Here is a 21108-nt window from a genome sequence, read left to right as displayed (position 1 = left end):
GGCTAGTGGAGATAGACTATCGAGAAAAGTTCAAGCCAAAGTCCCAACTTTGGTTTCCAAAATGTTTCTTCTTTATCACGGAACTCTCAGTCAACTGCTAAGTGCTGAAGAATTTGAACGACTGTGGCTCGAAATACTTTCCAACTTGAACTGGATTTTAAAGCAGCGAGTTGATGATGATATGTTGGCTGATCAAATACATGAGGCTACTAAGAACTTGGTATTGGTTCTTTATGCAGACGGTACTATATCTCCAAGCGAAAATGAAGATTCGTTGTGGAAAAAGACACTTGCCGTAACTACAGGAGTAGTTCCGGATATCGAAAGCCATATAAAGCAACGAAGTCGAGCGCAATCCTTGGAAGAATCGACCAGGATGCTTGATTCTGAGAACTAAGATTGCTGGGACGGGTGTATGTCAAGAAGTCCGCGAACCTTTTGTAAATTGGATAAAAAGGACGAAAGTTGTTCATTGATACGGGACCATTCTTGCATGTTTTCTGACTGCGACAAACTTGCCTGAAGTAAGTCAACCTTTCCTAGCAATGCAGCTTCGGTTGCCCTTAAAATACTATCCCCGCTATTCACAACGTTAAGTGAGTTTGCTGCAGTTTCACTCGATAAAATTCTCGGACGTTTGCTTTCTACGCTTTCCAATTCTATAGTATCTACTTGGTTTTCACGCTGAGCGTTATCTTCACAAAACTGTTGACAAGACACACAAAACAAAGCCCCTTGATGGTCTCGCATTAGTGGACAGGCACACTAAAACAGCAACATGAAACTCATCGAAACAACGCATCATGAACTCACCTGTGGACTAGAGCAATTCATATCCAACAAAGTCCAACCTTGTAACAACTTCTCACCAATTTGTTTACTGACGCGGTCAGAGTCTCGTTGAAACTCGCGAATATAGTTTGCTTCTAGTAAAGAAAAGGACATCTCTTGTTCACTTCCAATGACTTGCTCTTCATGAGACGAGGACGACGAGGACTGAACATGTGCCGATATACCATTCTCTTGTTGAGTCTCAGGGGACTCCAAATGGTTGATGCTGCGAACAACTTGTGCACGACACTGACAACACATGGTCACACCGGTATTTCTATTTCTTACCAAAGGCGTGTTGCAGTTGGCCAACGGACAAACTTCTCCCACTACAAAGGTGTAAGTTACCAAAGTCTAATCGTTTCTCGATAACTCACGCAACGTCCATCCTTCCAACAAGAGACGAGAAATTTCAGCAATTGCAGTATCTCTGTTATTTCGACTTGCAGCAACGTTGGTTTCTTCCAAACTACGCGCCATGGAGACCTTCAACAACGACCATCATTCATCATATTTAATAATTATGATACACTATTTATTAGCCAACTAGAAAACAATACCAATCAAACGATAGTTAAACTAGACGTTTCCTATTGTTATTATTAAAACTGTTCCAAGAAAATTTCTTAGCCACATCTGTTGCCACGCCAGTCAACGCCTTTATCAAACTTTTTCGCTTTGGACGTACTGTAGATATCCCATCCAAAGTGTCGTCAGCTTTACCAGTAAGACCTGAAGCAGTCAACCACTCTCCTCCTGAAAGCTTTCCAAAACGCGAACCGCCAACACCACGAGGAACATCCGCGCCACTACCAGGAAGCACACTGTCGTTTACAGAAAGAGAAGTTACGAAACCTAAAGGAACCAACCATACTTCCACCGCGAAGAACGAGAAAAGAGGCAAAACAGGGCTTAGCTCATAAGCCTCCAACAACTGCGGATGATTTAAGAAAAAGCGCATCCAACCAACATTGTTCAGAATAAAAGTAACCACACAAGACAGAAAAATAGGGGACCGGAGCTCAATAAACGGAAAACCCCTTAAAAGTTCGAAATAACACAAGTGCGCTACAACTCCTAAAGCAACATAAAGAAAGGGAAAACGTTCCCAAACCCACAATAGTCCGTGAATGACAAGGTTGAACTGTATGAAGAACCTCAACACCTTTTTAGCGGTTGTCGTATATTCTTCAGTAAGTTCTGCTAAGTAATATAAACCACATGCCACACTTAGTGACAAAAAGCCTATCAATACATAACCTGATAACCAAACCAATAAAACAAAGAACGAAATCATCCTTTTCAAAGAGTCCACTCTTCCATTACATTTCCCTCCCTCGGAGTATTTTTATTTCAAGATGCGAACTAAGAATCTTATGCTCTATACTTGAACATTTCCTTGAAGAATATCACGAAGCAATAGAATATACACTATTCAACTAACTAGATTCGCCATTTTTGACACATTCATCAAGGCGGTTAAGCAGCACTTTTCCAGTCTTTTTAATGATTGTTAGTAACCTACTGAGTTCGACTGCATCCAGTAAACCAAAAGAATATACATGACAAATATCCCCATTTGCGTCTACAGCCACAGAAAGTTTCCCTCTTGCACAAGTCTCCTCTTGTATGCTTGGATCCAATACAAAATGATTTCCAATGAGAGAAAACGTAAGAAAAGTAGGAGCTTTTTCTACTTTCAAAGTGTCACAGGCATCTGGATTGTCGTCTATTTCCAGCTCAAAACTGCCTTCACTTTGTACAATATGTACACGTGGAACAAGTGTCGTAGACAAAGCAGTCCTAGTTGCCATACTAATAGCATCCATCATATTACCTCCAGTATCCAAAACAAGGATATCAACCTTGAAAAGCCAACAAAACTTTCCAGGCACGAGTGATAACCTCTCGTCATCGAAAACGTTTGCTGCACGATAAGCACTTTCCAAAGCATTCTGTAGTTCTGAACTCCAACTTTCAGCTTCTCTTCCTAGGAAATCTGCACTAGCACTTCCTGAACACTCCACAGTAAAAAGAAGTTGAACGTTGTCGTTAGAACTTTCAACGACATCTCCGACTTCCACTTTAACACCTACAAGAACTTCTGTTTCACCCAGCCGAAGTCTTGAAGATCCCGAAGCTGAAGGCAACACACCAACTTGCAAAGAAATGGGACGATATTCAAACAACTGTCTTCCGTCAAGACGAGTTCCAGTTTCAATAGTATCCAAAAGATATGCTTTTTCTGCCTTGGACACTGCGTACATAACAACAATTTCAATGGCAATAATAACGCAGTCCCACGAAATAAAGAAAAGTATTGTAGTATAGTCACATGAATAATAAACGGATGATGCATTTCCAAGGCAATAGTATCGTTCCTATTAAAAATTACAAAATATTCTATGAATGTAATAAAAAATGGTTCAAGAAACTCTTATCATTGGCCATAATTGTTTTTGATGACGAAACAAGACGAGAGCCTTGTAGATAATATCATTGCTGCCGAGTCGAGGCTATTGCAACTTCGAGCCAATAACGAACTTCTAATTAGACGTACACCACTAGATCTTTCTCATCCTCTGAGCAAGGAACTCGGAGCGCAGGTGTTTCTGAAACTGGAGTCGGAACAAGTTACTGGTACCTTCAAAGTTCGTGGTGCCTTCAATAAGCTGTTAAATCTTCATCCACTTCATAGTCATTCACCGGTTGTAACGGCTTCGACTGGAAATCATGGTGCTGCCGTGGCACACGCAGGCTCAGTATTGAAGATTCCTATTTGTATATTTCTTCCTCGAAATGTACAGTCGACCAAAGTTGATAAATTGTCCAATTATGATGTGGAACTCCGGTATGAAGGAAATGACTGTTTAGAAGCAGAATTGACTGCCAAGCGCTATGCCGAAGAACGACAAGGGATCTATATATCTCCATACAATGATTGGGATATTGTTGCTGGTCAAGGCACTATCGCACCAGAAATTTGTCAACAACTGGGAAGCAGCGTAGATATTATTTATGTAACGGTTGGTGGTGGTGGTCTCATTGGTGGAATGGCTGCCTATTTGAAAGCCATTTTTCCACATTGTCTAGTCATTGGTTGTCTTCCTGAAAATTCTCCTGTGATGTATCGTTGTGTACAAGCTGGTGAAATCATCGAGTATCCATGTAGCGATACTTTATCGGATGCAAGTGCTGGTGGTGTAGAGCCCGGTTCGATAACTTTTTCTCTTTGTCAGCAATACGGTAAGTGTTATGCTTACAAATGATATGTTGCTTATGTCGACAAAGTGGATGATTATGTATTGGTCAATGAAGAAGAGATAAGTGAAAACATTCGTTATATGGTAGACAAGCATAAGAAGATAGTGGAAGGAGCAGCAGCTGTCGCTATTGCAGCGTGTCGCAAAGATCGTCAGCGTCAGATGTCTTTGAACAAGTCCAAATTGAACATAGTTGTCGTTGTTTGTGGTTCCAATATCGGTTATGAGACACTCAAGAAATGTTTATGAGTTATAGTTCATTTTCCATTTCCATATAAATATTTCCTTTTACATCCTTTTCAGTGGAAGTTGCAATCGATTCATAACAACTTGCAACAGCTTTCATTCATTCATTCGGGAAAGAGAGGACCAAGGGCTTCTCTTATGGGAAATGATAACTTGCAAAAGAAACAACAGAAAAGTGTGATTTAAAGTATCTTGTTATATGTCCTCATTGGTTTCTCCTCATCCGCTGGCTTTTCTTTTGGATATCATAGTACGTATGGGAAGTCAAAAAGCTCACGAACACTACAAGCAACTTGGTTCACCCAAGTGGATATGTGCGCCCATGGTTGACCAGTCCGAGCTACCTTTTCGTTTATTGTGTAGACGTTATGGAGTAGAACTTTGTTACACTCCCATGTTACATAGCCGAATTTTCCTTCAAGAAGAGAAATATAGAAAGACTCACTTTACCACTTGTGAAGAAGACAGACCGCTGGTTGTTCAATTTTGTGCAAACGATCCCGATATATTTGTACGCGCTGCAGAACTTGTACAATTTCAATGTGATGCGGTGGACTTGAATTTAGGCTGTCCTCAACATATAGCTAAGAAAGGTTATTATGGGGCTTTTTTACAAGATAATTGGCAACTAATCGAAAGGATAGTTTCTACGGCAGCAAACAAACTGTAAGTAGTATCGAGTGAACTTTTTGGTCGATGTTACTTATATTACTCAAGGTCAGTCCCAGTATGGTGCAAAATTAGGATTTTCGATGATGTGAAGCGAACCATAGAATATGCACGAATGATTGAAAACGCCGGTTGTCAAGTGTTGGCTGTACACGGAAGAACGAGAGAACAGAAAGGAAAGGAACCTGGACCCGCCAATTGGGATACTATTCGTGCTGTTCGAGAAGCGCTTTCCATTCCAGTATTAGCAAATGGCAGTGTTTCTAGTTTACAGGGTGCCAAGCTGTGTTTGGAACATACAGGTTGTTTAGGTGTTTTATCAGCTACACATTTGTTAGATAATCCAAAACTTTTTACAAATGATCCATCGCCTGATAAGATTGTCTTGTCGCAAGAATATTTGGAATTGACAAAGCAATATCCTGTGGAACTGACGATGATAAGAGGACATCTCTTTCGACTATGGAAGCAACTTATGTCGATATCACAAATGCAAAAGTTGGCCACTGCTTCTCATGTACAAGAAATGGAACAGGTGATGTTAGTAAGTAATGACATGGAAAGAGGTATTGTATCCGATTGAAGTACTCTTTATTATTTAGGAATTGAAAAGTCAAAAAGCTCCAAACTATAATAAGAATGAATATCCACGAGACTTTGAAATGATACCAAAAGACTCTATCCATAATGAGATTGTAAGAAACAACATATAATCGTGAACTTTTGCTATTATCTAGACTGAGCAGAGAGACCAAATAGAATGTTATGAAGACACTCGCTGCAAAGAACAGATACCTAATAAGAAGCAACCGGACGCGAATAGGATAGTATAATATAAGATATTGCGCTCTGTTCGCCCATTCTTAGTTATATACCAGCCAGCGGACCATAGAAGGAGTGGTCCTACCATTCCTATACAGGATAATAACCAACTTCTGTCAAGAACGAATCCCAAGGCATCCTTATCATTCTCTTCCGGGTTACAAAGAAATAAATAGCGAAACAAAAGAGGTGGAAACATTAAGCTTATTTCAATTGTTATCACTTCTAGCCAAAGTGGACTGTTTCACTTACCCAAAGGATAGTGCACTTTTGGACCAGAATATTATAGGTCGACAGGTTAAAACAAGTGTCAGGCACCATAAAACAACAGTCAAGACAGCCAAAGACAACAGTTTGGAAAAAACCAAGTGCAAAATGTTTCCTGAGCCATAACACGTTCCAGGATTGGTCAATATATCACAGCCCAGAAATGACCACCAGCTACCAACAAAATGTCTCGATAAGAGCACTAGCAGAAAGCCTATAATCAAACCTGATATCACATCGGATAGGAAGTGTGCTCCCAAATACAAACGAGAGAAAGCTGTAGAAATACTAACAAAAGCAACCAAAAGGGTCAACCAAACGGGATGATCCCAATGCGCCACATCCGAAAGTACAAAACAAAATACTACAGAGCAAACTACACCACGAGAAGGAAATGAACTCGTCTTATCTCGTTTCCAAACAAAAACAGTCTCATCTAACATCCATGGACGGGGTCTCCATAGAAAACGTTTGAAAAGTTGAGTTCCGAATACTAAAACAAGGGCATAGGTAAGTACTATCGTTCCAGCTGCATCTGCGCCTAGACAAAATAATATAAGCGGTATAGGAAAGATCAACTCGATGCTGGTTATGAATGTGAAGAAGACACTAAAGATGAACAAGAAGTCGTTTCGAACACGTTGAACTTGGTTGAGAATATATCTATCTGATAAGACGAAGGCGTTATTTTCATATTCTGCTATGCCAAATAACAAAGGAATGGAAGGTTTTGTACCAACAGGAAAGGAAGCCATTTTCTCGAATTGCTTTGGAAAGGCTTTCATTACTATTTGTATTTCAATAGTAAGGTGTTTGGTGTCTTCTTTTTGCAACGAATGTGCTCAATATATAACCATTTGAAGATATCTATTTTATTGTATCCGAAAATAGTTTTGGATAATGGAGAATACCAGTAATTATTCATATTTACTACAGTCCCCGGCACTTGTCTACTAGGTTTCTTTCTTACTATTCTAAAGAGTCTATAAACACAATACCATACAAAAAACCTTTTCTGAGGAGTAAAGTATTCTTTCATTTTAGATATATATATAAAGTCATAATATTGGGTCAACTATCAACACCAAAAATTCGCATCAACTCTGTATTGCTATTGTGTTGGGTTGTTATGCGACGATTCATTCGATCGGCAGTTTGTGTAGTCTTCGTCGTGAGTCATGGTCAAAGATGGGAATAAAGTCTATATTTTGTTATCTATTGGAGAAGAAGAAATCCCTCAACGTTATGCACCCTTTACGGGTACGAGGACGTGTTTAAGATGGCCTCCTACTTTACCGCCGGTGCTATATTAGACAATACGTGGTTCGCAGGAGGGTTGCTTGTACTCATAGCAACTCGCGAATTATCCACGTTACAAATGATGTTGCTCCTCACCATCCACTTGTTTTGTTTCACAGAATAGTGAGACTTAAAGGTGAACGCCATACTATCCTTGTTTAGCAGTGGACCTCACGAAAAACTTGTATGAAAAGCCTTATTATTTGGGATATTCTTTATCATGGACAACATAGATAGAAACTTGCAAGTTATCATTCCTGTCTTTCTATTGAAAGGCAAGATAAGAAGCATCTTTAAAGAAAATCACATGCTACACGAAATGGGTTCATAAAATGTAATTTTAAGACAATTGGCGATCTCTTGCTGCATACATCGCGTTCATAAAAGGCCTAAATTATACAATCAATTCCCACTAGAGAAGAAAATAGAGAAATTACCCTTCAAAACATCTAGCAGCCAACCAATAAGTAAAACCAAGAAGCGTGGAAAGAAATATTCCTGTTGGACTTGTTGACAACAGTGAATGACCAAAGTGCATCAGAGTTGAACCAAAATACATTGGATCACAAAAATAATTGAAAGGGAAAGTTTCAATCTTTTGATCAAACATAAAACCAAAGTATTCGCCCATGTAAGTTCCAAAAATACCTAATTGATAGAAACCCGACATAGACAAAATAGTTCCAAGAAATATCAAAGAGTAACCAAACAAGTAGACAATGTATTTCATCCAGACTGCTCGTAACTGAATCATGGGTTGTACATCAATGGCTCGAAAGAACGCCCACTCTCTGAAGGAGCTCAATAAAAGTATGGAAATAGCAAAGAGAATCAGTGCAGTAGAAGGAGAGCCTGCCATTTTCGATAATTTCTTGGTGTAATATTCATAACGACAAAATGTGTTCCAGTAGATAGGAGAAGCGATGGTAAGAATAACTGAAACGAGTAGAAATCCTTCATTCAACCTGACCAACTTTGCTTGCTTCAAAAATTCTTTCAAAAGAAAACCTTTTAAGGGAAACTTGCTTGTTAGGGAAGCAAAGAAAGCCGGCGATACACCGCTGCTCATTAGCATAATAAGCAAAGTGAGAACCAAATAGAAAACAGCCTTGAACCAGGTTATTGGGTCAGTTTGCGGTTTGATACGATCTGGAACTCTTGTCCATTTTGCTCTTTTTTGAATAGCTGAATAAAAGGAGAAGACACCGAAAGTTTTTCGTTTTGACTGATAACACATAACTTTAATTTCGAAAAATATCAAAATTGTCAAGAATTTATGAAAAGTATTCAACAAAGATTCGAAGCATTTCAGAATGGGCCATTTGGGTTGAAAGAATCTCATAGGAATTGGGTCCGTAGCAATCAATCCATCAATAGAAATCAAACGATTGTTTCAACTCTTTCCTTTGCGGTGACAGATATGGTGGAGTATCTGCATCTAAAGTCTGTTGCCAAGAATCCTTTTGTATTGAAGTTTTCTCTATCTTTCGGAAATTATTGCGAGCCTTTTTAACCATATATCCTTCAGGGGAAATACCAAGTAGTAGAGATTCTGAGCAAGTAGGAGCAGAACACGCTTTTAGCACTGTCTCAACTGGTATAGAAGAGTTGATATCTTCACTATCCGATTTTGTTGTTTGTTTCTCATCTTCCTCTTTATGGCTTTTAATGACTTTAGTGTCGGTCTCCTTATTCAAAGAATGGGAGGAATGAATATCCATGGGATGGCTACCTTTTGCGACACTTTGTCTCATTTGAAAGGAAAAAAATAGGGTTGTGTTCCTGCAAAACTTGTTTCCTAGTCACTGGTTTCTTTTGAACAAGGCTTTGCAACAAAATAAATGTAGAAGTTTTACTTTTTACCAAAATGTACCTCGTCATTTTTTCTTTCAAAACCAGATGAGAAATCGAAAGCGCATTTTTCGAAAAATTCCCAACAACATTGGAAAGAAAAATGCACCTCTTAAGTGATGCGAATTGCCTCCATGAAAAATGGACTTCACAATTTCTCAAGTAAAAAAAAGAGAGATGTAACAAGGCATCCATCCCTTCTTGACACTCCCGTTTGAAACAGATTCATACGAGAAAATTTTCCTACAAATATGCATCCTATCTGTTCTATCCTTCAATAGGAGCCATGTAGGTAGTCTCATTGAAAGCTCACTTTTTCAGCTTTTCAAGTAATGTTGCCATGGAACTAGCTATGTATCTCCATTTTCACAGCGTAATGGGAAACCAATTCATATCTAAAATGAAAACATACATGAAATCTTGGTTCATGACTCTCGTATATCTCTCAGGTCTACAAAAACACAGTTGGGTCTAAATAACAGATTTCCATTTGTGTTATCCAAGTCCCAATGTGTCAAAGGACAAAAGGCTATCAACTCATGAATACTCAATGAAACACAACCTTATCCAACACACATCAGGTCAGGGTTCCCTATTTTATTTTGAATAAACCAAAGCTACATAGTCTAAACTGAATTTGCAACAAAACTAGGCTTTGCTGGAAAAGTGCAACCAGGGCGTTGAATAATAACATGTGCTGCATAGTGACCACGAGCAACACATTCATCCAATGTCACTCCCTTTACGATAATTGTTAGTCTTGCAATAAGGCACTCATAAGTATCTCATTCCTTACCTTTGCTAAGCCCGATAAAAAGCCCCCTACAAAGGCATCTCCTGCTCCATTGGTATCCACAATACTCGAGGCTTCGATAGGAATAATGGGATACTCTTTGATGAGCCATACTTGACTAGGCGTCCCAACTACCAAAACCGTAGGCTCACTTCCCTGTGTAAACACAACAATACGAGGCCTTCCAGTTTCTTTTGGCTGTTGTGCAAGCCGAATGGCTATTTCTTTCACATCTTTCGTGTTCCATTCCATTGAAGTTGCCAAAGTAGCTGCCTCTGCTTCATTACCAAAATAAATATCTACCAAAGGTAGACATTGTTTGAATCTTTCAAAGAAAACAGGGACTTGAAGCAAAAAAGGGGCCGATAAATTCATACAAAAAGTTTTCTTCGTGGTATTTGCGTGCTTTCCAACCTCTACAGCAGATTCGGGAGAAACAGTCAAAAAGAAACCAGCAATATAGAAAATACTAGCCTGACGTCGAAAGGTTTCATTTAACATACGATATAAAAATGATCTATATAATACAGACCTTTTCAACCATCTTCCATGTCTCAGGTCTTTTCAAATGCTCAAACTGATATGTATTTGCGGCAGAAAGATTCGCTACCAAAGAACGACATTGGCCACCACTAGTAACCAACACCCCACAAGTTCCTAAAGATACACATAAAAGATGGTGAGGAAGAAAAAAATTCGTCCGACGCTTTCCATATTTACCTGTAGGTTGTCCACCTTCGTCATAATAGTGTACATTGACACCATCGTTGGTAGCACACTTGCGCATCTGTTCACCAAAGTCATCTTTTCCAATAGCACCAATATAGCCACAAGCGTGTTTTTTCTGTAACATCCATTGTGCAACTCGAATAGAGTTTTGTGTTGCACCACCCTGCAACAAAAGCTAAGGAAGCTAAAGAAACTTTGCTTTGGCCTTACTCACCGCAACGTATTCTACTCCTGGATGATTTTTCAACTCTTGAAACAGGGGAAGATGCTTTTCCTCTGCAAGAATAGCACTATTCGCTTCCAAGTCATATTTTTTTAACAACGACGCATCTAACCAACGATGTTCAACAGCAAATCCTTTGGAAGATCAGTAATAACTTACCAACATTGGCACTTACGTCGAGCAATGGGTTACCCATACCAAGAACAACTCCTTCTTCAACAGCTTTTTCAATTGAATAAGTCATCCTCAAACACTAGTTTAAATACGCCAACGAAATTTCTAAAATGTTGAACGTAATAAGACTCAAATGTTTCCGATTGACTCTTTTGTTCCAATAAACTGTAAAAGCGTGGAATCGTAATTGGAAGCGTTCGTCGATTCTGGGATGCCTATTTGTTTACTCGTCATTGGGTATTGAATTTGTTAAGTAAATAACAAATTACGGTTGTCGTTACCATCTTGTTGCGTATTTGGAATATAATGTTCTGTGAAAGGGATTATGCAAGATGCTCTTCCAGTTGCAGAGTTCTCATGAATGCACTTATTTCAAGTCATATAACTATAGTACAACAATCATCAGGACTCTTGAGAATAAACGTTGTTTCAGCGTCTACATTTTGCTTTTCTTCGACCATTTAAAACTTGCCTGCCGATACATTTAACGAATCTACAAGACTACAGGTCGCTGCCATTGATGAAAGCATATATGGTTGAATTATGCTCTCATAGAGTTTTAGATAAACATTTTTGTCTATATAGAATGAATTTTATTCGAATAGACAGAATATCACTCGATATACATATACAACTCCATCCTAAAACAACTAAATTTGGTATCACATATTTCAAACATGGAAAGTTTTGGCGCCATGGCAAGAAAATTGTAGTAGTTATGGCATATGAAGAAACTTGGAGACCATTTCCTCCACTTTTACAAGCAGCACTTGACTCGATCTTACCTTCAGACTATATGCTAGGTTCGAGAATCTTAAAGTGCTTTACTGATGAAGCCAACCAAATTGCGACTCAATCAAGATTCTTTCCTCCAGCTTCCACCTTTAGGAAACTTATCACCCTAATGTTGAAAGAGCATTCTTCCAACAACTGTTCATTCTTGTTTCAAGTTCTTATTGCCTTGAAAGAATATTTCTGTAGAATTCCTGGTTATGGATGGGAAAGGTCTCCGTTCGCTCTAGATGACCGTTTGGAATCCGTTCTGCATCCCTTCCATCTGATGGGTTTCGACTCTTCTACTTGTCAGTGTCCGTCACTGCGTCCTTTTGCCTTTTTAAAGGCTCTCATTCAGGCATTGAAGGAAAATCATTGTCAACTGCTAGAATTGACCCAATATTTCGACAGTGACTCTTTAGAAGAAGGCGATTTCGTTGATGACGAAGATAGTGATGCGTTTAGTCTGCAAATGGCAAATTGTGGCAAACAGTCATGGAAAGATGGTATTTGTCAGATATTGCGATATTTTTTGGTTGTCCTGGAAGACCCAAAGGCTTGCAAAGCATTTTATTTAGATGCCTCACCAAATAATCGCATCGGTGAAGGAAAAACCTGTATATTTCGATATTGTTTGCCATATCTCGTGGCAACCTTAAGTAATAATGATGAGAAAGCTGCATCCATCATCCTGGAGCTTTGTTTGCAGCTTTCCAAAAAGTTCAACAAGGAATGGGACATGGCCTACATTGAAGAATTAACTAGAAGAATGTTAGTATTCCATCAACCAGAACCTTGGAGATTATTTCTTTGTGGTATATCAGACCTTCAACTTCGAATGACTGTTATAGAATTTGTGCTCAAGTCTACATCGCCTCTGCATTCTTTTGAGATATCACAATTGAATGTGAATTCTAGTCAACGTTACATTCCTCAGCTAGTAAAATGGATAGAAACCATTCAGGTGAAAGAAAACCCAGATATTCACATAGATGAAGAGTTTGAATTGTTATTTCTTTTCATTTATCAATTATTAGATTCATTTGTTGGTTTGCAAAGTTGTCTTGAAGAAATGGAGGCCAATTTTTCAGAATGTTCTCGTTCATTTATAGAGTCGTTTTTTCATTTGAAGCGCCTTTGCGAAGAGTACAAGAGTCTGAATGAAACTACACATCCTTATTACTGTAACCAACTGGAAAATCTAATTTGGTTTCTTCATGGAGTTGTCCTATTCAATTTGGTTTGAAGGTCATATCCATTCTTCCAACACTGCCTCCAAATCTGTCTTATCAACCACCTTAGAAATTGGCAACCTAAATGAAGAGCATGCATGATTTGGTCTGTGCTTTGCATGATTAGTTCCAATTTAGGTTCTTCTTTTAACGGCAAATGTAATAGCAACATAGCATCATCTTGTTGGGAAGACATGATGAGATACCAAATATGATCTTCTTCTAGTTCGTTCCTTCTTAGCAATTGAAATGTCTCAGAAAAAGTAGTTGACATTGGATTGATTATTTTATCCCATTCAAGTTCGTTCTTTAAAGGCAATTTTGGTGTCTTGACCAGTTTATGTCCGAAATCAGCAAAATGATTACGACACAATTCGAAAAAGGAATAGTGTGGAAACGTATCCATGAAGAGTTGGCGATTCCAAGAAGAAGCCTTTTTACAGATTTCAATCTCTACTTTCCATCGTCGGATTTGATGTAAATGAAATAATACTGAAGAAAACCAAGTGTGCAACCAGGTATTGGATTCCTCAGCAGTCTGCTCTATTTCTTGTAACCATTCAGTTATTTGGTTACCTGTCTTGTTATCATTTTGACAAAGGAATTCATCCAACATTCTCAAGGGAAGACTCATTGTTTTAGCAACGATAGAGTTATCATTCCATTTCGACAGTGGTATTTCCAAAACGAATAGAATCCAGTTATCCCTCGTTTCATCTATTCCTTGAGTTCCTTTGGAAAGTATTCGTTGAAGTTGACTGACGGACGCCAAACCTACACAAGTCCATTTATGAGAATTTTTGTCGACATGAAGCTCCCCTTTTTGTTCACATAATTGTCGTTTCCATTCTTCGATGAAATCAATTTTAGATATTTCCTTGTATTTCCATTCCAGTTCCATGGAACGGAACTGAAACAACATTCCTTCATTTCTCGTATTAATATTCTCTTCATCTATCAACCATCTGGATGCAACTTTATTCTCCGTAGGTATATCCAACTGATTCCACTGTTGAACCAGATATTTCCCTTGCAGATATTCAATAATGAAGGCTGACCAAAGGAATTGAGATATTAGAGACACATTCTCCCACCACCACGTTCCTTTGGAGACATAGTTTAAAGATAGCACACATTGTAACGGCCACTCTTGTTGTTTCCTGACGTGCACTTCCAAAGACAAGTCTATATGACTCGATTGTAACAACCAAACATTTTGTTGACGCCATTCGACAACTTTTGTAGTTTCCCGAAAGGATGCTTGATGTTCAGAAAAGATGCATTTCAAGCAATCTTCGCAAAAGACTGACATATCATCCAATAATACCCAACTAGAAAAGCAAAAATAATTATTGAAACATAATCGAAGATACTTTCCGAGGATCTTCATTATCCATTCATGAAAAAGTATCCAATTCTTCCACCTTCGAGAATGCTCAGACCCCGTAGCCAAGTTGTACAATTCTAACCAGACTTGGATATCGTTGCGATATATTTTCGCAACGACTCTCAACTGTTCGCTTTCGTCTTCTTCGTAATGAAACCTAAGCCATGTTGTGCAGTCATCATCAGATAGCAAAGGATGGTACCCACAACTAGACAACATTTCTATAAGCCACTTCATAGCATATGGTACATAACCACGTAATTGCAATGAAGTGCAAAACAACTGTTCTTGTTGGCCATTTTCACTCCAAATTTCGTTCAAAGACCAACGAACAGGTTTCCAATTCTTAATCTCTTCATTCCACAACTGTGCAACGCTTTCATTTTTCTCTTTGACAATATTCCAAAAAATATTTCTTTTGATTTGTTGAACCACACAAGAGCCATGATATCGACAACCACGTTGTATAACATCTATTTGTAAATGAGATAGCCACTCTATTGGTTGCAATGATACAATGAACAATGAAATGGGATCTCCTTGTTGAGTAATTAAGATAATCATTCCTACGAGCCATTCGTGTTGTACATTCTTATCTTGCCAATATATTTTCCTTACAAACGTCAAACATTTTGACTCAACTTGATATTCTCCAATGACGGTATCCATTCTCTTACTCTTATCATTGCTTTCTATAGGCATCCAGTCGCCTTGTTGACAAATGGTTTTTGTCATCCAATCGATATTGAAATGGAAGGACGCAAGTAGACGACTCTTCACCTTGGCATGATAAACCACATTGGCAAAATGCCATATAGAATCATCCATTTTCACAATCAGTTCGGTACTGTTGATCATCTGCTGCACATTGACTTTACACAAATCCAACACAACATCCAGTGCATAATAACAACTCACTGCTGTGTACGATGCAACATCCAATAGCGAATCCTTTCCAATCATTCGATGATTGCAATACAATTTGACTTGGTTTCTCTCTCGTTCTAATCCAATAACCAAAGGATAATGGGCACCTATCCACCAACTCACAACATTGTTCATCATTCGGTTGCCATCTAAACCATTTTCTTCTTCTTGCAATGTTGACCATCCCACTGTCTTCAATCTTAAACAAAAAATTTGCCAAACTCGATGAGCTGCATTAGCGGTAGGCAATATCCAACGATGATTGGCTTCTCCCCACAATTGAATACGTACTTTATAACTATTGTTGCAAGCAAAATGGAGAGATTCTATATCACCCAATGGTTTACTTTCATCTTCCAACAGGAAATAGGAGCATGTACTACTCGGCTCCAAATGATAACACCATACATTCCATTCATCTTGCATAAATAAGGAATCCAAATAATGCTTCCACTGATGCACAAACATCCCTAATCCTACGAAAATAAGTTTTACACCTTTGTTTCTAGGACAGATAGGAATGAGATAAAATAGCAAAAATTGTGACGGATGGATATGAAACATCAAAAAGTGATTATTACAAGTGGAACCAGGGTACAAAGATAACAGAAACTCCTCCACTTGCTGTATAACTGGTACATCCAAACCACGGGTTTGAGAGTTCCTTAGGATATGAAAGATCAGACAAGGACATTCCTTCCACCAATCGCTACATTGACTCCAACAGGCAACCTCCATTGGATTCGTATACAATTGAAACAATAGTTGTTCACATGCCAACAAACTCAACCAACGGTCAAAAGAAGAATGATTACGGACAATCCCATCATCTTCCTCCTTCCTTTCTCTTAGTTCCAATTGCACCCAAAAATCCATTTGTTGCATGTTACATTCTTCATCATGGCTTGAGCATTCTAAAGACTTCGTATCGATATATGCATGACTTGAGTCAATATGCATATGACAAATCACCAACAACCGTTCATTCAGTAACAAGTAAAATGATAAGTATGACTCTTCACGAAAACTACGACTTGTCGACTGCACCGACGTGTCATAGTTGAGTCTAAACCCCTGTTGAATATGCCATTGTATAAAAACTCCCAATGCATGACCAGTATACCTCCACTGTTGAGAAGTAGCTATGACACTATCTTCATGATAAAACCATTTGCTTAAGATATCCTGCAAACTATAGTTGATTTGAAATGAACCCATGTCTTCCCTACATTCATTGACTATGACAGAATTCTGGTTACTCAGTCTGTGACTAAATAATCGTATGTTGCTCGAATTCCAAATATTTCCACCGCTAAACAAGCAATAGGCTATAACAGCGCTCGGTATTTGTTCTCCAAAACCACCACATGATACATATACGAGGTCCAAAGCCATTCCTTTTCTATTCAAAAACTTGATTGCATTCTTATCCCCATTATGATTAGATTGAATAATAGCTGGTGATGATGTGATCAACATTAATCGACGAAAGACACAATCAGTAGTCTCCAAGTCAACACAACCACCGTGAATACAATCTAGTACCAACAAGTCGTATAAATCCACTCCACTTTTGTTCAAGCAAGATTTTGATTGTAAATAGGGAATATAAACTTGTTCAATTTGCTTTTCCAGCTGTGTTAAACTTTCTTGTTCAAATCTTTGCCACTGTTCTATGTCCAAGGTTTTCAGACCACTCAACGTTCGACAACACAAGATACCTCGTTGTTCAAATACCACAAAAGATTGAATGCTTGTTAATCCTTTTGAGTAGACAAGAGAGCTGAGTTGCTTCAATACTGAAGCGGTACCATCCACGATGCTATGAAAACCACTACGAGGTGGATAGTGATCCTCCAGTATAGAACAGAAAGGTGTCAAAAGTATAACCACATCCAGGTGGAGAGGTGTTCTTATTTCCTCTTTGAACTGTTCTTTTGTTTGCAAATATTTGCATATTCTAACGGAAGCTTGTTCAGTCCAATAGAGATGAGAAGAAAACTCCATATTATGCCACTTATCCCAACATTTTCTCGTCAATCGTTGTTTATTTCACACGCAAAGGATAGCACAACACCATTCTCTATTCCTTATCCAATCTATATGAAGCAACACTTTACCAACCATACTTTGCCCCTAATGTATCAACAACAATAATAATAAGAAACATAAATATCAATCGTTTTACAAACTTACAAGTTTCTGCCTTTGTTTGTCTCGATTGGCTTCTTTTCTCTTCAAGTTCAACCTGTTTAGCTGCCAAATCCGCAGCTACTGCATTCAATTGATGCCTTTCCTTCTGTATCCGCGTAACCTTTCCTGCTACACGTGCTAATTTGCTGACAACTTCCGAGGTGCTGGCTGATTGTCGAGTTACAAAGGTTTCATCAGGTTTCGATGTATCCACTAAATCCGAAAACTGAACATCTACGAATGCTATATCATCACCATATTGGTTGATATCCCGAAGAAACTCTTTCGAACTATTCGCACTAGTTTCGGGCCAATTGTAACTTGCATCTACTGTATCACCGACAACTCGTTCGTCCTGTACTTTGCTCCAATCTATTTCTTCACCACCGTTTTCCTCAACATTTTTTTGTGTAACCTGCTCTTGCTGTTGTGTAAAAGTCACCTCCGTAGAAGTGGCAAAGTCGTTCAAGTTTCTCTCCACAGTGTCCATGTCTCCTTGTGAACGAGTCCCACTTGTCCATTTTTGTACTCGAATATCCTTAATAGGTGCTTGTTTCTTGGGTGCAGGAAGCATCTGCAGTAATTCTCTTCCACTGGTGTCTTTTCTAGGTCGTTTGGGAAGCGGTTCAACTTGAGGTTTTTCTTGTTCTTCACTTTCTACGCTTGGCAATTTGAAAAATTTTGTCACGTCTATATTTACTTTATTTTTGGAAGGATGGTTGTTGGTACCATTATCAGTAACTTGCGTATTGTCTTCGTCACTATCATCCACGTCCTTATACACATTGGACAACAATTCCATTTTTCAACTAAAGCCATCGTGTCATGTGATTCCATAGAACAATGATAGTGTTAGATGTTGTTAAAAAGTAACATTCTTTGTTATCACCAACAGCATATATGGTCTTGACGATCTCAAGCAGAAGAGGGGAGATCTTATATATGCATTCCATTTTGCTTCCTTTGTGATTTGTTTTAGAGTTGGAATGATGAACAACAGTCATATGTTCAACATTGTTCGTTTTCCTACCTCACCAAGTCAAGATCAAAAACCAGGAACTTCAGGTTTACGAAAGAAAGTGTCCATCTTTAGGCAGCAGCAGTATTTGGCAAACTTTGTGCAGAGTATATTCGACTCTCTCCCAGATATTCAAGGTAAAACAAATATCGTCAGCTCAGACCTAGGTGCTTATCCATTCTCAAGGAAAGACACTCGTTTTAGGAGGTGACGGAAGATTCTACAATTCCAAAGCTATTCGCATAATCACACGAATGGCTGCTGCGAATGGCGTTGGAAAGCTGCTCATAGGAAAGGATGGTCTTCTCTCAACACCAGCAGTTTCTGCAATCATTCGTCAAAGGAAACTATACGGTTAGTATTATTTTCTTACTTTGTGGAAATAAGGTTGAGTGATTCTGTTATCTCAGGGGGAATCATATTGACAGCCAGCCACAATCCTGGAGGTGCTGATGAAGACTTTGGTATCAAATACAACGTCTCCAACGGTGGTCCAGCACTAGAAAACCTTACCAATCTATTTTACGAAAATAGTCAACGAGTTTCAAGCTATCGAATTGCAATGCATATTGACTATCCCGATCAAGAGGATCCTTTCGAAAATACTTTGGTAAGCTTTTCTCTTCATCAAAAAGCATGGTCCTTGAATTGACTAGTTATTAGAGAAGAATTCATCAACAAGGTACTTCGGATACCTATATTTGTCAAGATACTGGCAAAACGTTTGAGATTGAAATCATTTCCTCTGTGGATGATTATCTCCACTTAATGAAGAATTTGTTTGACTTTAACAAGCTGAAACAGTTTGCTTCACGAAATGACTTTCGGATGTTATTGAATTCTATGAATGGAGTCACTGGAATCTATACCAGAAGAATCTTTGTAGAAGAATTGGGGTTACCTAAGGACTATCTAATGAATGACATTCCAAAGGAAGACTTTGGTGGACACCATCCAGATCCTAATCTCACTTATGCGCACGATTTGGTTGAGCTCTGTGATCCCAAGAAGAATAAACAAGCTCCTATCTTTGCTGCTGCTTTTGATGGTGATGGAGATCGCTGCATGATATTGGGAACAGGGTATGTTCTTCATACAACTTGTTTGTCTTATTTCGATCGTTATCATTGTCTAGATTCTTTGTTTCTCCAGCAGACTCATTAGCAGTAATTGCCGCAAATGCTGATTGTATTCCCCACTTTCATTCACAGAAACTAAAAGGAGTAGCACGTTCCATGCCTACTGCTGCTGCAGTTGACTTTGTGGCAGAGAAACTCAACATTTCTTGTTATGAAACGCCAACAGGATGGAAGTTCTTTGGCAATCTAATGGATGCCGACCTTGCCCAGATTTGTGGTGAAGAATCTTTTGGACTTGGATCCAACCATATTCGAGAAAAAGATGGTATCTTTACAGCACTCTGTTGGTTGTCTATTCTTTCCAGTAAAAATGAAAAGCAGCCAGTTGGTAACTTGATTTCAGTGGAGAAGATTGTTATGCAGCATTGGGAGACTTTTGGAAGGAACTTTTTCAGCAGATATGACTATGACCATTGCAAGGCACCAGCTGTGTCCAAATTATTGGAACATATAAAGGAAATACAAACCCAATCGATGAAACAAGGAGGTCAATTATTGGATTATCCAATTAAACTGAAACTTGCAGATTCCTTTACGTATACAGATCCTGTTGATCATAGCAAGACAGAAAATCAGGGCTATCGGTTTGTATTTGAAGATAATTCAAGATTTGTACTTCGACTTTCCGGTACTAGCTCATCGGATGTCACCATTCGTATGTATTTCGAACGTTATACTAAAGATGTTTCGTTATTTGATCATCCTGCAGAAGAAGTATTGCGTCCGATAATAGATATTGCTCTTAAGAGCCTAAAAATTGAGCCTATACTGCAAAAGTCTCAACCTGACGTCATTACTTGAGTATTTCTGAAATCTCTGCAGTGATCTAATGTTGTTGTTGAATAAACTTTTCGTTAATTGTTGTGGAAGACTATTTTGGATATCTTGGCCCTTTTTGAAATGACCAAAGGTGAACGCGAAAAGTCTACCGCTGACTTGGAAAAGGTTACCGACCACGTGGAAGAGTTTGACTCAGAGTCTCTAAGAAAGTCTGTCAGTGCAGTGTTGAGCTTTGAACAAGGTTCGAAAAAGGTAAAGGACTTTAAGCTTGCCTCTCTAGAGTTCTGCTCATAACGGAAGACAAGGAACTAAAAGGAACGACAGTCAAGATTGCTGCAGATGACGTTAACTTTCTTATCAACGAATTACATTTGGATAAAAAAGAAGCTGAAAATTGGTTGAAACAACAGAACGGAGACTTGTTACAAGTCGTGAAGCTACTGATAAACCCAAGTAAACCCTGAAAATTGTCGTTATTCTACATTTTTAAG

At 38.6% G+C, this 21108-nt stretch overlaps 14 protein-coding genes across 15 annotated transcripts; 5 read left to right on the top strand and 9 right to left on the bottom strand.

Annotated features, from left to right (window-relative positions):
• Window positions 1-56: 56 nt before the first annotated feature.
• Gasu_08290 (hypothetical protein) lies at window positions 57-1340 on the bottom strand. 2 transcript variants are annotated; one of them, XM_005708548.1, is made up of 3 exons: window positions 1209-1340; window positions 814-1160; window positions 57-765 (listed from the first exon to the last, which is right to left on the bottom strand). In XM_005708548.1, exons 1-3 carry the CDS (start codon window positions 1309-1311, stop codon window positions 394-396), a joined length of 822 nt encoding a protein of 273 aa, XP_005708605.1. In that variant the 5' UTR covers window positions 1312-1340; the 3' UTR covers window positions 57-393. The 2 variants fall into 2 exon arrangements, with proteins under 2 accessions (XP_005708605.1, XP_005708606.1); XM_005708549.1 differs by lacking the exon at window positions 57-765 and having other exon boundaries at window positions 770-1160.
• Window positions 1341-1350: 10 nt separating this feature from the next.
• On the bottom strand, window positions 1351-2160 carry Gasu_08280 (uncharacterized protein). Its single transcript, XM_005708547.1, has one exon. The coding sequence runs from the start codon at window positions 2126-2128 to the stop codon at window positions 1406-1408; it is 723 nt and encodes a 240-aa protein (XP_005708604.1). The 5' UTR covers window positions 2129-2160; the 3' UTR covers window positions 1351-1405.
• A 3-nt stretch (window positions 2161-2163) lies between these two features.
• On the bottom strand, window positions 2164-3240 carry Gasu_08270 (exosome complex component RRP42). Its single transcript, XM_005708546.1, has one exon. The coding sequence runs from the start codon at window positions 3096-3098 to the stop codon at window positions 2271-2273; it is 828 nt and encodes a 275-aa protein (XP_005708603.1). The 5' UTR covers window positions 3099-3240; the 3' UTR covers window positions 2164-2270.
• Window positions 3241-3260: 20 nt separating this feature from the next.
• On the top strand, window positions 3261-4520 carry Gasu_08260 (threonine dehydratase). The gene is made up of 2 exons (XM_005708545.1): window positions 3261-4077; window positions 4123-4520. The coding sequence occupies exons 1-2, from the start codon at window positions 3294-3296 to the stop codon at window positions 4341-4343; spliced, it is 1005 nt and encodes a 334-aa protein (XP_005708602.1). The 5' UTR covers window positions 3261-3293; the 3' UTR covers window positions 4344-4520.
• Window positions 4521-4580: 60 nt separating this feature from the next.
• On the top strand, window positions 4581-5615 carry Gasu_08250 (tRNA-dihydrouridine synthase 1). The gene is made up of 2 exons (XM_005708544.1): window positions 4581-5006; window positions 5058-5615. Exons 1-2 carry the CDS (start codon window positions 4597-4599, stop codon window positions 5590-5592), a joined length of 945 nt encoding a protein of 314 aa, XP_005708601.1. The 5' UTR covers window positions 4581-4596; the 3' UTR covers window positions 5593-5615.
• A 4-nt stretch (window positions 5616-5619) lies between these two features.
• On the bottom strand, window positions 5620-6900 carry Gasu_08240 (uncharacterized protein). Its single transcript, XM_005708543.1, has 2 exons — window positions 6084-6900; window positions 5620-6034 (listed from the first exon to the last, which is right to left on the bottom strand). The coding sequence occupies exons 1-2, from the start codon at window positions 6881-6883 to the stop codon at window positions 5773-5775; spliced, it is 1062 nt and encodes a 353-aa protein (XP_005708600.1). The 5' UTR covers window positions 6884-6900; the 3' UTR covers window positions 5620-5772.
• Window positions 6901-7149: 249 nt separating this feature from the next.
• Gasu_08230 (phosphatidyl-N-methylethanolamine N-methyltransferase) lies at window positions 7150-8650 on the bottom strand. Its single transcript, XM_005708542.1, has one exon. The coding sequence runs from the start codon at window positions 8632-8634 to the stop codon at window positions 7831-7833; it is 804 nt and encodes a 267-aa protein (XP_005708599.1). The 5' UTR covers window positions 8635-8650; the 3' UTR covers window positions 7150-7830.
• A 5-nt stretch (window positions 8651-8655) lies between these two features.
• Gasu_08220 (uncharacterized protein) lies at window positions 8656-9280 on the bottom strand. The gene has a single exon (XM_005708541.1). The coding sequence runs from the start codon at window positions 9149-9151 to the stop codon at window positions 8768-8770; it is 384 nt and encodes a 127-aa protein (XP_005708598.1). The 5' UTR covers window positions 9152-9280; the 3' UTR covers window positions 8656-8767.
• Window positions 9281-9349: 69 nt separating this feature from the next.
• Window positions 9350-11370, bottom strand: Gasu_08210 (adenosine kinase). Its single transcript, XM_005708540.1, has 6 exons — window positions 11153-11370; window positions 10985-11100; window positions 10762-10933; window positions 10574-10698; window positions 10045-10515; window positions 9350-9988 (listed from the first exon to the last, which is right to left on the bottom strand). Exons 1-6 carry the CDS (start codon window positions 11235-11237, stop codon window positions 9875-9877), a joined length of 1083 nt encoding a protein of 360 aa, XP_005708597.1. The 5' UTR covers window positions 11238-11370; the 3' UTR covers window positions 9350-9874.
• Window positions 11371-11870: 500 nt separating this feature from the next.
• Window positions 11871-13105, top strand: Gasu_08200 (uncharacterized protein). Its single transcript, XM_005708539.1, has 2 exons — window positions 11871-12986; window positions 13033-13105. Exons 1-2 carry the CDS (start codon window positions 11886-11888, stop codon window positions 13051-13053), a joined length of 1122 nt encoding a protein of 373 aa, XP_005708596.1. The 5' UTR covers window positions 11871-11885; the 3' UTR covers window positions 13054-13105.
• A 4-nt stretch (window positions 13106-13109) lies between these two features.
• On the bottom strand, window positions 13110-17510 carry Gasu_08190 (uncharacterized protein). The gene has a single exon (XM_005708538.1). It carries the CDS (start codon window positions 17492-17494, stop codon window positions 13157-13159), a length of 4338 nt encoding a protein of 1445 aa, XP_005708595.1. The 5' UTR covers window positions 17495-17510; the 3' UTR covers window positions 13110-13156.
• Window positions 17511-17518: 8 nt separating this feature from the next.
• On the bottom strand, window positions 17519-18490 carry Gasu_08180 (uncharacterized protein). Its single transcript, XM_005708537.1, has 2 exons — window positions 17684-18490; window positions 17519-17623 (listed from the first exon to the last, which is right to left on the bottom strand). Exons 1-2 carry the CDS (start codon window positions 18480-18482, stop codon window positions 17604-17606), a joined length of 819 nt encoding a protein of 272 aa, XP_005708594.1. The 5' UTR covers window positions 18483-18490; the 3' UTR covers window positions 17519-17603.
• A 150-nt stretch (window positions 18491-18640) lies between these two features.
• Window positions 18641-20699, top strand: Gasu_08170 (phosphoglucomutase). Its single transcript, XM_005708536.1, has 5 exons — window positions 18641-18835; window positions 18885-19052; window positions 19109-19308; window positions 19362-19780; window positions 19834-20699. The coding sequence occupies exons 1-5, from the start codon at window positions 18667-18669 to the stop codon at window positions 20636-20638; spliced, it is 1761 nt and encodes a 586-aa protein (XP_005708593.1). The 5' UTR covers window positions 18641-18666; the 3' UTR covers window positions 20639-20699.
• A 1-nt stretch (window position 20700) lies between these two features.
• Window positions 20701-21105, top strand: Gasu_08160 (uncharacterized protein). The gene is made up of 2 exons (XM_005708535.1): window positions 20701-20869; window positions 20923-21105. The coding sequence occupies exons 1-2, from the start codon at window positions 20738-20740 to the stop codon at window positions 21079-21081; spliced, it is 291 nt and encodes a 96-aa protein (XP_005708592.1). The 5' UTR covers window positions 20701-20737; the 3' UTR covers window positions 21082-21105.
• Window positions 21106-21108: the final 3 nt, after the last annotated feature.

This window comes from Galdieria sulphuraria (genome assembly GCF_000341285.1).
Source record: "Galdieria sulphuraria unplaced genomic scaffold scaf_4, whole genome shotgun sequence".
Classification (NCBI taxonomy): Eukaryota; Rhodophyta; class Bangiophyceae; order Galdieriales; family Galdieriaceae; genus Galdieria; species Galdieria sulphuraria.
The sequence above is the reverse complement of the archived record's forward strand: the minus strand, read 5'-3'. Positions and strand labels throughout refer to the sequence as shown.

Coding starts and splice junctions, on each gene's coding strand:
- Gasu_08290 (XM_005708548.1), bottom strand. CDS start 1,311: ATGGCGCGTAGTTTGGAAGAAACCAACGTTGCTGCAAGTCGAAATAAC. Junction 1,161..1,208: donor GTTGGAAGGATGGACGTTGC/GTGAGTTATCGA, acceptor ACACCTTTGTAG/TGGGAGAAGTTTGTCCGTTG. Junction 766..813: donor TGAATTGCTCTAGTCCACAG/GTGAGTTCATGA, acceptor TTGCTGTTTTAG/TGTGCCTGTCCACTAATGCG.
- Gasu_08280 (XM_005708547.1), bottom strand. CDS start 2,128: ATGATTTCGTTCTTTGTTTTATTGGTTTGGTTATCAGGTTATGTATTG.
- Gasu_08270 (XM_005708546.1), bottom strand. CDS start 3,098: ATGTACGCAGTGTCCAAGGCAGAAAAAGCATATCTTTTGGATACTATT.
- Gasu_08260 (XM_005708545.1), top strand. CDS start 3,294: ATGACGAAACAAGACGAGAGCCTTGTAGATAATATCATTGCTGCCGAG. Junction 4,078..4,122: donor TTCTCTTTGTCAGCAATACG/GTAAGTGTTATG, acceptor ATGTCGACAAAG/TGGATGATTATGTATTGGTC.
- Gasu_08250 (XM_005708544.1), top strand. CDS start 4,597: ATGGGAAGTCAAAAAGCTCACGAACACTACAAGCAACTTGGTTCACCC. Junction 5,007..5,057: donor TCTACGGCAGCAAACAAACT/GTAAGTAGTATC, acceptor ATATTACTCAAG/GTCAGTCCCAGTATGGTGCA.
- Gasu_08240 (XM_005708543.1), bottom strand. CDS start 6,883: ATGAAAGCCTTTCCAAAGCAATTCGAGAAAATGGCTTCCTTTCCTGTT. Junction 6,035..6,083: donor AAAAGTGCACTATCCTTTGG/GTAAGTGAAACA, acceptor AATTGAAATAAG/CTTAATGTTTCCACCTCTTT.
- Gasu_08230 (XM_005708542.1), bottom strand. CDS start 8,634: ATGTGTTATCAGTCAAAACGAAAAACTTTCGGTGTCTTCTCCTTTTAT.
- Gasu_08220 (XM_005708541.1), bottom strand. CDS start 9,151: ATGAGACAAAGTGTCGCAAAAGGTAGCCATCCCATGGATATTCATTCC.
- Gasu_08210 (XM_005708540.1), bottom strand. CDS start 11,237: ATGACTTATTCAATTGAAAAAGCTGTTGAAGAAGGAGTTGTTCTTGGT. Junction 10,934..10,984: donor CAGGAGTAGAATACGTTGCG/GTGAGTAAGGCC, acceptor CTTTTGTTGCAG/GGTGGTGCAACACAAAACTC. Junction 10,516..10,573: donor CATGGAAGATGGTTGAAAAG/GTCTGTATTATA, acceptor TTTCGACGTCAG/GCTAGTATTTTCTATATTGC.
- Gasu_08200 (XM_005708539.1), top strand. CDS start 11,886: ATGGCATATGAAGAAACTTGGAGACCATTTCCTCCACTTTTACAAGCA. Junction 12,987..13,032: donor ATCAATTATTAGATTCATTT/GTTGGTTTGCAA, acceptor CCAATTTTTCAG/AATGTTCTCGTTCATTTATA.
- Gasu_08190 (XM_005708538.1), bottom strand. CDS start 17,494: ATGGAGTTTTCTTCTCATCTCTATTGGACTGAACAAGCTTCCGTTAGA.
- Gasu_08180 (XM_005708537.1), bottom strand. CDS start 18,482: ATGGAATTGTTGTCCAATGTGTATAAGGACGTGGATGATAGTGACGAA. Junction 17,624..17,683: donor ACAAACAAAGGCAGAAACTT/GTAAGTTTGTAA, acceptor TTGATACATTAG/GGGCAAAGTATGGTTGGTAA.
- Gasu_08170 (XM_005708536.1), top strand. CDS start 18,667: ATGATGAACAACAGTCATATGTTCAACATTGTTCGTTTTCCTACCTCA. Junction 19,309..19,361: donor ATCCTTTCGAAAATACTTTG/GTAAGCTTTTCT, acceptor ACTAGTTATTAG/AGAAGAATTCATCAACAAGG. Junction 19,781..19,833: donor TGCATGATATTGGGAACAGG/GTATGTTCTTCA, acceptor ATCATTGTCTAG/ATTCTTTGTTTCTCCAGCAG.
- Gasu_08160 (XM_005708535.1), top strand. CDS start 20,738: ATGACCAAAGGTGAACGCGAAAAGTCTACCGCTGACTTGGAAAAGGTT. Junction 20,870..20,922: donor TTGAACAAGGTTCGAAAAAG/GTAAAGGACTTT, acceptor ACGGAAGACAAG/GAACTAAAAGGAACGACAGT.